The sequence below is a fragment of the Hakea prostrata genome, chromosome 7, assembly GCF_041222555.1.
Source record: "Hakea prostrata isolate BN-2017 chromosome 7, UWA_Hpros_2, whole genome shotgun sequence".
Lineage (NCBI taxonomy): Eukaryota > Viridiplantae > Streptophyta > Magnoliopsida > Proteales > Proteaceae > Hakea > Hakea prostrata.
The window spans coordinates 42,791,130-42,805,066 of NC_142606.1; the positions used below are offsets into that span (position 1 = coordinate 42,791,130).

The following is a 13,937-nucleotide window of genomic DNA, read 5'->3' on the forward strand; positions in this document are numbered from 1 at the left end:
GGAAAGATATACATTTTACAGTTTCATTTATTCCATCATTTTTTTATATTTTTTTTTTTGCACCTTTAATTTTCATTGTGTTGTGCTATTTGTTGATGGAAGAATGAAATTTTATTAGATACACCGAATTGTAATAAAATGTTTGAATTTTAGACATGTTTCCTCACATTTGGTGTTTATAATTGTATCTCAATGGTTGATTGGGTAATTTATTGCAATGGCTGGTTGTCCTGAGCCTCAAATTGGCATGAGATTTACATCAGAAGAAGAAGCCTATACTTTTTATAACCAATATGGGCGTAATATTGGATTTAGTATAAGAAGAGCCTATTGCCATAAGAACACAGAAGATCCAACTGTCATTGTGCAAAGGACTTATGTTTGTAGTAAACAAGGAAAGCGGAAGGAATCAGATAAAGTGAGAACAGATATCATCCAGAGACTAGAACTGGCTGTGGTGCAAAGATGAACATATCATTATAGGCAAATGGACAGTATGAATGTAAAGTCTTTATTGAAGTACATAACCACCATCTTCACACATCAAATACCGCACATTTTATGCTGTCTCAGCGTGCAATATCTACTACCCAAGCTACTGAGATAGATATAGCTGAGAGAACTGGACTGGGGAACAAATTAACATTTGATTTATTGGGTTTCCAAGCAGGAGGGAATGAAAATGTTGGCTTCACCAAGAAAGATCTACATAATTATCTCAATACCAAACGGCAACGTGATTTAGCTTTTGGGGAGGCTGGGAGTTTGATACTCTATTTAGATAAACAACGGGAGATAAACTCTGCTTTTGTGTATTGTTTACAGATGGACAATGAGGAAAAGATAACAAATATATTTTGGGTTGATTATGGGATGCAGTGTGATTATGAATTGTTCGGTGATGTGGTAGTTTTTTACACTACTTTCTGCACAAATAGGGAATATAGGCCCTTGGGTGTATTTGTAGGCTTCAACCATCATAGAATTGCAGTTATTTTTTGTGCTGCTTTGCTTTATGATGAAACTGTTGAATCATTTAAGTGGTTATTTGAGACTTTCTTTAGAAGTAATGGTCAGAAGAAGCCGAAGATCCTATTCACTGATCAGGATGTTGCAATGGCAAGGGCAATAGCAGAGGTTTCACCTAGTACCCATCATGCATTGTGTTGTTGGCATCTTTTGCAAAATGCAAAAAAACACCTCGGGTATATGATGCATGAACACTCATTATTCAGCAACTGTTTGAAAAAATGCATTTGGGATTACACTGAAGTTGATGAATTTGAAAATGCATGGAAGAATTTGAGAGAAAATCCTCGGCTTCAAGACACTTCTTGGTTGGATAAGACATATAAATTGAAAGAAAAATGGGCATGTTGTTACATGCATGAACTTTTCACAATAGGTGTGAGGAGCACACAACTTGTTGAAAGCATCAATGAGGATCTGAAAAAATGTCTGAAGTCCAGTTTTGATCTTATACGATTTATGGAACACTTTCAAGATGTTGTAGATGCAAAACGTGCCAATGAACTAAAACAAGAGTTTGATGCACGAAATACCATACTTGGGGGTTTCCATTCAAAGATAGGTGTCTTGAAAGAAGCTTTCAGAGTATATACTCCAAATATATTTAAGATGTTTAAGACGGAGTATGAGTTGAGTCTTAGCCATGTTATCAAATCCAAGAGTGTAAGTGATTTAAATTATCATTATGTGATCTTGGAAGAAAGTGAGTGTGAACATAAGATTGGAAAGGAACACAAAGTGTTGCATAATCCAGCTGAGGGGAGTATGACATGTAGTTGTAGACTATTTGAGAGAGAAGGCATTCTTTGTAGTCATGCCTTGAAAGTCTTAGGTTACTTACAAATAAACTCCATTCCTAAAAGATATATTTTGATGAGATGGATGAAGGGGATAAGAATATTGTCCCTAAATGACAGGAGAGAAATAGAAGGTATTGAAGCAAATGACAAACTAATTCACTTACAACGGTATAAGATGATGGTTCCCAGATATTTGAAACTTCTTAATGAAGCCTGTAGTATAGAGGTTGGATTTAAGATACTCGATAGGCATGCTAATGGGATACATCAGGAGCTTGAAGATGAATTTGGTGTAAACCATGTTGACCATGTTTCAACAAAATCTGCTGAAATATATACACAAATACAGCTTAAAAAGAAAGAATCTCAAAAAGGTGGATCAAAGAGAAAGAAGCCCTAGTATGAAAAAGGCAAAAACAAAAATAGAAGGAAAAAGCCAGTGGAAGGATAGAGCTCCATCGACGTACCATCATCCGGAATACCATCTTCAATGACCACATTGGGTTTGCATGGTGGATATGAAGATATGCCATAGTCTAGTTTCTTGTCACTGTTACAGGTATAATATATATACAAAAATTCATTTAAAATTACTGTTAAAAAATATTTTTTTCTTTTAAATTACCATAATGTTGTTTATATGTGTTGTTGGATTATACAACAAATAGGTACCTCACAGGGTTCAACAGTGTCTGGCATAGGTGATCAACTGTATCCATCTCAAGGTTCTACTCAGGTAAACGTTTATATACACTCTTTGTTATATGGTTTCCTAGTTTACATTAATAAATTAAGTTTCCTTAAGAGTTTACATACCTGATGGAGTGGTGTTTCCCAGACATGATTTTCGGGCAGAATTGCCAGCCACGCATGCTTTATACCCTCCCTTTAAATCATGTTAGTGTTTGGATTTTGCCTAAAGTGTAGTTTCAAGCTTCATACCCTCCCTCTAAATCATGTCAGTTTTTGGGCATTATTATCATATGCACAAAAGAGTCAAAAGAAATTTTATTATTGAACAGGATGATACAGCCACCCAAGGGATTTGCATTTCAAGTTTCTTAAAACTAGGATCTTGGGTGGTTGTTTGGAGTTTTTCATCCTAAATATTATTATGATATTGTAAAGCATGGCTGGACTATGACTCTTTACCAGTCTAGTCTTTGTTTGAACACTTAATTTAGAAGTTCAGTATCTCTAAGATTCCAATCATAGCTACGGCTGGAACGGGTTTCCTTTGCCATTTGGTTTATTTTCTTTTTTAGTGGAGTATGTTTGCGATTCTTTTTAGTCTAGCTGACTGGAGTGGTGTTCCCAGTCATATCTCGGTTTTGTTTCTTAGTGAGGCTTACATATAACATACCGCCCAACTTCCCTTGTGAGGCTTATATATCTAACTCTTTTAGATTTGTATGTTATTTAGGGGCCTGAGTTATATGCACAGTGTTCCTTGAAGTTGCCACAAGGACCTGAAGCCTCAAAATCCTCTGGTATGTTCTTTCCAACAATGCTATATTCCATTGTTTTGTAAAGCATATTTTCTTTTTGTCATTTTTATGCTTCAACTTTGTACCCTAGTTTAGTTGTATGATTCCAGACTTTTGAATTGAAAAACATGAAGCATAGCAGTAGTACTGCGAAGTGTGATATTCTCACAAGTTTATCTTTGATTGGCACATAGGTTGAAGCTAATGTTGGTGCACCGCAAGTGAACTGCCGTGAACGCATTTCTAAAATCGCAGCAGTGAAGTATGTGCACAAGAAGCAGTCTAGAATTACAAATTGTTCATACAAATTCTGTTTGTAACCATTTCGTATGGCTCTGTTTGTAACCATTTCAAATGGCTCTGTTTGTAACCATTTGGTATGTTGGAAATGTAATATTATGATTTGAGGAAATAGAACTACAAATTGTTCATCCAAATTTTGGACATGTATTTTGTAACTTGATTGAAGCAAATTTGAGAATGATATTTTGTTGGTAAGGTCATTCTTCAAGTTCATGCTAGGTACCCATTTTGGTCTATGGCCAATTCCTTGTTTTTGCATTTTGCTGATGATATTGTTTTGGTAGATGCCATAACCGGGATTAATGCCGGTTCGAGCTATAGTGATCAACTTTTGAGATGTCTTATTTTGTGAAGCTTAGCCAAGCTATAAGCGTATAAGTAGGCTTCACTAGTTGTGCTTGAATTAAGAAATTATTAATGGAATTTCTATTGTTTTCTTGTTAGTGTGGGTTTTAGATGGGGCTGGTTACAGGAGTTGCAGTGTAATGTGGTGGTTGTAGAATAGAGAGGACAGGGCTGGGGTTGCAGGGATGGGAAGGTTTGGGACAGGATGCAGGTTTGGTTGTTGCTGTGGTGGTTGTGATGAAGGGTGAGGGAAAAAAAAAAAGAAGAGTAAAGGCTTCCATGGACAGTTGGAAGGTAAACGACACCACGCCTTTTCTTACCTCTTACTGGACGCTTCATTATCCTTGCAAGGTTGAAAGGCTTCAACGGACAGTTGGAATTCTATAATGACGATGTCTTTGTCGTGGGTGAAATAGAACTTGTCAATTATTTACCTTCAACTCCAAATTCGGTGTTGATTAAGAAATGGTTTGTGGGGTTGTGTTATTGTAATGGACATGGCTTGAATGGTGTGGTAGAGCACTCATGATCATGATAACGTGCATATTGCGTAACACCAATGAAATGGCACCATGCCGTTTCACTAAAATGGACATATATCCTTTTAAAATTTAAAAAGGCATGGTGCCGTTTCCAACACCTTCAAAAAGGCACCATGCCTTTTCATCACAGTGACGAATAGGTGTGGTGCCGTTTCGTGGGGGTGTTCACTAAAATGACATATATCCCTTTAAAATTTAAAAAGGCATGGTGCCGTTTCCAACGCCTGCAAAAGGGCACCATGCCTTTTCATCACAGTGACGAAAAGGCATGGTGCCGTTTCGCGTGGATGTGAAACGGCACCATGCCGTTTCACTAAAATGGGCATACGTATTCTTAAAATTTAAAAGGCATGGTGCCGTTTCCAACGCCTGCAAAAGGGCACCATGCCTTTCATCACAGTGACGAAAAGGCGTGGTGCCGTTTCTCGTGGTTGTGAAATGGCACCATGCCGTTTCACATGGGCATATATTCTTTAAATTAAAAAGGCATGGTGCCGTTTCCAACGCCTGCAAAAGGGCACCATGCCTTTTCATCACAATGATGAAAAGGCGTGGTGCCGTTTCGCGTGGTTGTGAAATGGCACCATGCCGTTTCACATGGGCATATATTCTTTAAATTAAAAAGGCATGGTGCCGTTTCCCGCGCTGCAAAAGGGCACCATGCCTTTTCATCACAGATGATGAAAAGGCGTGGTGCCGTTTCGCGTGGGTGTGAAACGGCACCATGCCGTTTCACATGGGCATATATTCTTTAAATTAAAAAGGCATGGTGCCGTTTCCAACGCCTGCAAAAGGGCACCATGCCTTTTCATCACAATGACGAAAAGGCGTGGTGCCGTTTCGCGGGGGTTTGAAACGGCACCATGCCGTTTCACATGGGCATATATTCTGTAAATTAAAAAGGCATAGTGCTGTTTCCAATGCGCAAAAGGGCACCATGCCTTTTCATCACGTGACGAAAAGGCGTGGTGCCGTTTCGCATGGGTGTGAAACGGCACCATGCCGTTTCACATGGGCATATATTCTTTAAATTAAAAGGCATGGTGCCGTTTCCAACAAGGGCACCATGCCTTTTCATCACGATGATGAAAAGGCGGGGCGGGGGGCGGGAGGGCAGCCTCACACGGGGGAAAGGCGTGGTGCCGTTTCGCGTGGGTGTGAAACGGCACCATGCCGTTTCACTTAAATGGGCATAATATATCCTCTATAATTAAAAAGGCATGGTGCGTTTCACTAAAATGGGCATATATCCTTTATATTTAACAATCTGGGTTGTTTGTTTTTTCAAAGAAACCAAATTTTGAAGGATGAGAATTGGTGATGAAGAGAAAAAGAGAGGCACTTGTCATTGTCTATACTTTAGCACAAAGTATACTCACTCTAAAATTAAAAGAAGAGAAACACCGAGATTAAAAGCTAGCTATATGATGCCATCCCAAGCATAGGTTTAGAGGCCAATTTTGTTTGGTAAGAAGTCTATTGCGTACAAAATTAGGGTTGGTTTTTCCCCATGTAACGTAAAAGTTAATGTGGTTTCAATTTAAATGAACTATTATTAGGAATAAACTTATTTCATTTTACTTTGAATAACTCATGTGGCAAGTTTTGGAGAACCAAATTAATGGATTATACTTCGATAGAAAAACGTAAGTTGCACCACAGTACCACAGTATCACAGTATCATAGTTAACAAATAGTGAGCAGAACCAAATTACTTGGAACAGCAGGATCAAAATAATGAGTTTTTTTTTTTCCTAGATAAAGGCATTCTATTAAACTTAAATCACCAGATAATATACAACCTAAATTCAGATAGCGATACAAAGCATGACTCAATTCAAATTCACCTTTCACACCCAATACTGAATCTCGTGGGTAAAAGATGCAAGAGCAAACTAAAAAAAAAAAAAAAAAAAAAAATCAGCTTCTGACCTGGAATACAAAAAATAAAACTAAGCATTTAATAAATACTATGCCCTAAACACTAGTCATGAAGTTGACATCTTCTTTCCAAAATTTGAACTACAACAGCTGCCTCACATAATCCAACTTCATGGAGCTGGTTCCTCAACATAGATTCCCAACACCTCTTCTTGCTTCCTTTTGCCGCACGTATCCTGATGCAACCTTTCCCCTCTACCAGGGAAACATATTCCATCACTTAACCTTTGACAAAAAATAACAGCAGAGCATTGAAACATGGTTTGATAATTGGCTCCTAGATATCTCTAGTCTTCCTCCTTTCATGCATGGTACAATATATATATTAACTCATCAATTTAGAAGTAAATTCAACAGATATAATTATTTCTCAGGCTTTGAACTAGTAACTAAACAAGTCTCCTCAAGCTGTTCAAACTTCCAATGCAAGATTGCAAGAACTTTATTACTAGTGATAGGGAAGTACAAAGTAACTAATGATCATATCAATGTGTAGAATGCATACAAATCATAGTGATACCAGTAATAATTGAACCAAAAACTATAAATAACATCACAAAAATTTGAAGGAGAGTGATAAAGGTTAGAAACACTAGATTTCATACAGTTGTCCGTTGATTTCTCTTCAGGTCATTGTAAGAAATATGCCACATCCATCTTATAGTGATCCCAAAACTAGGTGGAAAAAAAAATAGAATAAACCTTATAACAATCAAACTTTTCTCCAAGACTCCAACAATTAGTCCCTGTAAAGATTCACCCATATTTCACATTGAACATATATGTATAAATTAAATAATTGAACTACACAGCCCCAAAAACCTGACAATCTAATTATGTTTGTTTTCCAATCAATCGACCCCAAGTCATCACCTACTCAAAATCTAGATAGATTAGTAATTACAGCTTACAAACAGCTTACCTACTCAAAACCTCTCTCTCTGTCTCCCTCCCTCTTTGTTTGATTATCAAATTGGCTTGCCTAGAGGAACAAATCGCCATGAATTAATGAGACCAACTGCTTGTGCATATCTGTATAGAGTGACCGGAATCTTCCTTCTTCTCGGACCTAACTAGCAGGACGTGTAATTCATTGAAATTAAATCCCACTAGGTAAGCTACAAACAACATTCTGGGTTCTGTAAGCATGAGCACTCTCCATTTTATCCTATGTATTTATTTTAGCATCCTCTTCTTACTACATTTTCAAAGACAAAATATTCTCAAAAAGAAAACCACTTCCCTACCATCTATGCCACTTGAACAGTAACCTAACAGATTTTCACTATATTTATCTTCATATAAATGACAACATGACAAAGTTCTAAAGCAAACATATCAATATAAGAGATTAAAAGCAAAGCATTTAAACACTACTTACTGTATCCATATGAACCAGTATTGCACTCAACACTTTGTGTTTTCCTTCTCAGAATCTGATGTAGAATTTGAAGGAGATTTTGATGGAGATCTTGTGGGCACCGGAATCTGCAAGTGATGAGCCATTTGGTCCAGCTGACGAGCCATTCGGTCCTGCTGACGAGCCATTCGGTCCTGCTGATGACGCATATAAAGAACATGTTCCTCCAATTGTGCATATCTTCCATCCATATATTGTTGAAAAGCCAACAATTGAGCATGTGTGAAGTGTGACTCCTCATTTGCTGGAGGATGTGCTCCTACATCTAGAGGAGGGTTTTGAAAATCTGCCACTTCTCCACAAGAAATATTTGTACAACGAATTATAACTTCTTTCTCCTTAGAAAGTTCCTCCCCCATAACATCAACTCCAAATACCTTAAATATGTAACTTAGGACTCTACCATAGGGTAGACCACGATTGTGTGTCACTAAAGCACATTGCATCATCCGAAGAATGATGAAGGGTAGGTTTATATGCTTCAAACTATGAACACAATGGGTCACATAGGCTTGAAAAGAATTTATGGAGTCACGATGACCCTTACAGGGGACGATGTTGTGTTGGATGATGTGGCTCAACATGTGGGGAATAGGTTTCAACTGTTTTTCCTTGATGCGGGTGATGCTGGTGTCACTCGTATAATTTACCATAATATCACTATACATGGTATCAACATTAACCAAGTGCATAAATTTCTTTCTAGGTTCCCAAAAAAGACAACGACCCTCATTTGAAATTTCAAGAATGGAAGCTAGGTTATCAATACCTAGGTCAATGCGGGTCCCTTTAACATAGGAGATGGCTTTCAAGTCTTCTTCCTCCCCAGTGAAATGCAAATTTGCATAAAAAATCCTAACTAGTTCAAGATAACACTTGGCTTTTAAATACAACATGTTCTCCCAACCTAACCCTTTAAACATATCACATATACCTACAGCTTGACAGGATTTTTTTTCTACCTCCCTTCCTTCTACTATTGTTTGCTTCTTTAGGGTCTCAAACCTTTCTTTAGCCCCGGCTGCACAAACCATTCATCCACTACTGGTTGCTTTCCTTTTTGTGCCTTCGTTTCTTTTCCCCTCATCGCTGCTTTTGGAGCCATCGTGGATTTAGTATTTGCTGCATAGATCACAAAACATATTAGTTAAACAACAATCCAAAGTATGAAACTCAAGTGAGATGTCACAGTCTAACACATTATGAGGAGCAATATGCAAGTTCCTTCTCATCCAATTTCTGAAATAGCTACTGTTTGCAGGGTAACACTAAATAGACCAACTGCTTTGGCCCTTAACCCTTTAAAACATGATGTCACATTGTCAACCATACATATCTAGTTTCTTTTTCAGTCCAACATCCAGTGGCATCCGTATTTCTACCTCTCAAACACTAGTTGTTTCTTCTATGGTAGTTACACAACCAGTTCATCCTCCCTCCCCCCTGCCCTTAAAAAAAACAGCTCAGCAAGGTTTAAACAGATATTATTCTCCACCTTGACATGGATATGACAGAAATTTGGCACATCCCTCATACATAGTCCCTCCATCCCACAAAAATGCTCCAATTTGATGTCTTTTTAGTGTCCCAAAATGTTTGTCTATTTACAAACCAAGATTTGAAGTTTATTGGTTTACCCTTAATGCACCAATTTAATTTTCCACAATTCTCTTGTATATACTCCATAATTGTTTCCCTCTCTTACTTAAACAAAACCAGAGACACAATTCTGGAAATGAGCTCAGATCACCTGCATGGGCTCAAGTGATGATACACATGCCTTTTGTTCCATACTTCCATAAATGCTCCTCCCCACACAATAAAATGGTAGTTATGAGACGTGATCACTTGAGGATATGTGTAGGTGACCCAGGTCTGTTGGAAACAGGATCTGGATAAGTAGGAGACTGATACATTAACAATGACCTTAAAATAAGGGATTCTTTTGGTAGTCAGTAGATTGAATGACCATGTAAGTGAGAAATATAAAATCCAGTAGCATCACTCTCGATCAAGATTCGCACTCTCTCAGCAGTGATAATATATAAAATCCAATATCCTCAGATCAGATAAAAAGGAGTTATGGATTCATTTTGAACCAAACAAATCATCTAGAACAGACACAACAAGAATTTGAATCACCAACCAAACCAAGGAACTTTATGGAGCAAATCATGCAGTCAAGAACAACCATTTTGAGATGCCAACAACATAACCCAATGATCTCATTGATGTGAAAAGTGAAGTTGGACAAAACCCTTGTTTATGGACATAAAATAAACTAAATCATAAATAAAACCAACCAAGAAAAAGAATTCCCGATTCTACATTCAATATTCAGTTTGCTACAGCCTACTATGACGGTTGAATCTTAACTTCATACACCAGTATGAAAAAAACAGATCTGAAGGAGGTGATTCATGTTCATGGTATAGAATTAGGGTCTTGCCTTAATTAAATTTACTTCAAAATTCACCAAGAATATCAAAAAGTTTTTACTGACTTGTCAATCCTGTGATGCCAACTATCTGAGCAGCAATTGAATTCACCAACTTCAGATTTGAGTGCATTTCTAAGTGCCCTGAAGTACTTTTGATCCTTCTGCTACACCCCCATGAAGTGGATGACGAATTCAGATGAGATAGGGATCCTCTTTTTTATGCATTAAGTTACTTTGTAAGGATAAATAGATCCTGTAGTCCAACTAACATCCGTATCATTCTACCACTGAACCATCATAGGTATGCAAAGATCATTAAGAAGGTTATTTCAAGATTTTGATCTACTTCCTTCAGGTCGTACCAGCCTTTACATTATCTTCACTAATATTTTCTGATAGAATACATAAATCCTTAAATACTGCACTATTTTCTGGTTCTCCTGGAACTTTTTGCAAGTTTGCATTCATCTAGAGCAGGTAAACATACATCAGCACAAAGTGCACATATACAAGCTAATTTCCCAAAACGCCAAAGCGTCCAACAATACCAAGCCAAATGTTAGGTGTAAAGACAATGAGATCGAAGGTAAATTACATCCCCGATGAATTATAAAAGTTGACCAAATTATAAAACCAAACTAATTTAGCTTCAACAAGGATATGCAAAAATAATAGGATTATCATACAAAACAGGAATTCTGAAATTTGGGGTAAAATTAAGGGATGAGACAACTTGTTCGATGGGAGGCTTACCAAGAAGCGAAATGCAGGAAGCCCTAAGCTTTCATCTTCTTCTTCTATTCTCCCCTTAAAAACAGAAAAAAATATGGAACCAAATCGTTAAAACAACTCAGTGGGAGATCAAAATCGATGAGATAAAACCTTCGTTAACCTCTGTGTTCATCCTTACCGTTACAAGAAATTCTTCTCTTCTATTTCACGCAGCTCTCTCTTTAGTTTGCGGATTTGAGAATGAAATCACTGCAGCTCTCTCTCGTTCGGGTATTTGAGAATGAAGAAGCAGATTTGAGAAATGAACCCTAATGAAGGTATTTCTCTCGTTCGCAAGCTGGAATGAAGACGAAGACCCTAAGTGCAGGCTCTCTCTCTCTCTCTCTCTTTCTCTCGTTGGCAAGCTGGAATGAAGAAGAAGAAACGAACCCTCAGTACAGTGTGCAAGCTCTCTCTCTCTCTTTCTCTATTTCGCAAGCTGGAATGAAGAAGATGAACGAAGAAAAGCCCTATTTTTCCCTCGATTTTGCGGGTTTTGCTTCAGTGGCCTTGCTTGCGATGTAGTTGGGAGTGAGAAAACGGAGAAAGAATGAAATGCGTTCGCGAGGATGGAGTGAGAACGAAGAAAACCCCTGTTTTTCCCTCGATTTTGACCTCTCTCTTTCACGCGGACTCGTTCGCAGAAGACGCAGCCTCTCTCTCTCTCCCCCCCCGCTCTTTTGTGGGCGCCCCCCCCCCCCCCCGCCGTCGAAAAAAAAAAAAACAAACACCACCCCCCCCCCCCCCCTTTTTTTTTGTGTGGTGTGGGGGGGGGGAGGGGGGGGGGGGGGGGGCAATATGTTTGAATGCTTCGGTTCTGAGGATGTGAACCGTTTTGGTTTGAAACGGGCTTAGCCGAACTGCATGAGCCGAACCAATTACTTCACTTAAAACTGTTTTAAGCTCACATGTTAAAGATCAACGGCTCACATTAAATATGATCACGTGGCTTCATACGGCATTCATTGCGGCTCGCGGCCGCGCATTTAATGCTAGTGCGCTGAAGCAAAACCCATCAGGGCCAACGCATCCTGACCCGGCCCAATTAGGGCCAATTAGGGTGGGAATGGGCTTGGCTTGGCCCTGTAGGGCTTAGGGCCAGGGACAATAATTCTTGGCCCTGAACTAGGGTCAGGGCGGGAATGGGCTCAAATTAGAACATATAGGGCTGGGCTTGGGATTGCAAAAGCCCGGCCCAACCCGGCCCAGTTGTAGCCCTATAAGCAACTTGATGGATTATGGTTTAAGTAGACCTGTAAATGGATAGCTGAAATCAGCTTCCGAATTTGCATTCGTATTTATGAAGGATCTTTGTATCTGAAAATTTTCTTACCGAAAAATATCCGTATCCGTCCTCTAAACAACTTGGTTTGGATAATTCCTTATCGGATCGGATAATATCTAGATAAAAATTATTCTAATAGAGTAAACTATTCAACATTTTATTTCTCTAAAAAGGGATAATCGGATTCGGAAACCAGTAATTCGTAAACGGATAATTGGAAATAAGAAATTATCCAGTTAGAGTAAAATACTAAACACTTTTACTTAAAAAATGGCTGATAATCGGATTCGGGAACCGGAAATTGGAAATTGAAAATTAAAAGAAAAATGACAACCATTAATCAATAATCGGATAGTTTATCAGATCAGATTATTATCAAATATCCGATAAAGTTCCGGATTCGAATTCAGATGTCTTTTCTAAATTTCTGCGGGATTCAGATTCGAATAACGGTTTTGCTAATCGGATTCGGATAGGATACTGGCATATTTGAGCCAAATCCAATCAGTTTACAGTTCTAGGTTTAAGGACTTTGAGGTTAAGAATCAGGCCATGTTCCCAAAAATGACCTTTAGGCTATACAAGGAACCTATGGCACTTTTGGCAAAATTCCTAGTTCTATTTACTTTCCAAATACTAATGTTTGAGAGGCCCACACAGATCGAGAGGCGTTGTGGGAGTGGTAGAGTTTTTGGTTTTTTTTTTGCTCAGAGGATAATTATATTAAGCTCTCCAAGATATATAACGTCCCTAGAGAGAGAAAATCTATTGTCCACAAAAAACCAGGGTGGTATATGCCACCAGTACCTATGAAGAAAAAAACTTCCTCTTGATGGAAGGAAGAGATGCTTGAAAGCTACACTTGGTTTGGTATGTGGAATCTGGAGAGGATATTTGTATTATGGGGGATCCCTTTGGATTCTATCGAGACCTGATTAAGCCAAATGGTCCTAAGGTTTCTCCTCTCCTTGCGTATAAAGTCACTGAACTCCTAGATGCCCAAACAAGGGTATGGAATATGAACTTGATTCAAGACCTCTACAAGAATTCCACTTAAAGGGAAGACCAATTACAGCGGACAAGAGTTAGAGATGGATGGTGTGGTCATAGTAAAATTAGTTTACCAAACACTATGGTTGGAGACTTGGAGGAATATGGTTTAGGATATGCGACAAAATTAGAGAATTGATATTCATGCATGATTTGAAAAGAAAATACACCATTTTTTTTGTGGCAGAGTAGAAGGAACCAATATATTGGTATTTTTCGTTTTTGGGAAGGTGGTGGCTGAATGGTCGTGTGAATTGTTTGTATGAACACTCCTAGAAGTCCTACCATTAAATTTAGTAGGATTAAATCTGGATTGTCCATCAAGAGTGATTCAAATTTAATTCATTAAATTTAGTAGTGGAATCTATTTACCGTTCTGCTACTTTTTTTTTCAAGAAAATAGATTAGTAATTGGACAAATTTTTTATTTCCTACGAACACTTCAACAATTACAATTGTTAACTAATATCCAATTAAAAAAATAAAATAAACAAATGAATCTTTATTAGCTTTGCTATCAGTCT

At 38.1% G+C, this 13,937-nt stretch overlaps 1 protein-coding gene across 1 annotated transcript; it reads left to right on the forward strand.

Annotated features, from left to right (window-relative positions):
- The first annotated feature begins 217 nt into the window (after nt 1-217).
- LOC149011225 (protein FAR1-RELATED SEQUENCE 5-like) lies at nt 218-2,229 on the forward strand. Its single transcript, XM_089162588.1, has 2 exons — nt 218-457; nt 574-2,229. Exons 1-2 carry the CDS (start codon nt 218-220, stop codon nt 2,227-2,229), a joined length of 1,896 nt encoding a protein of 631 aa, XP_089018714.1.
- Nucleotides 2,230-13,937: the final 11,708 nt, after the last annotated feature.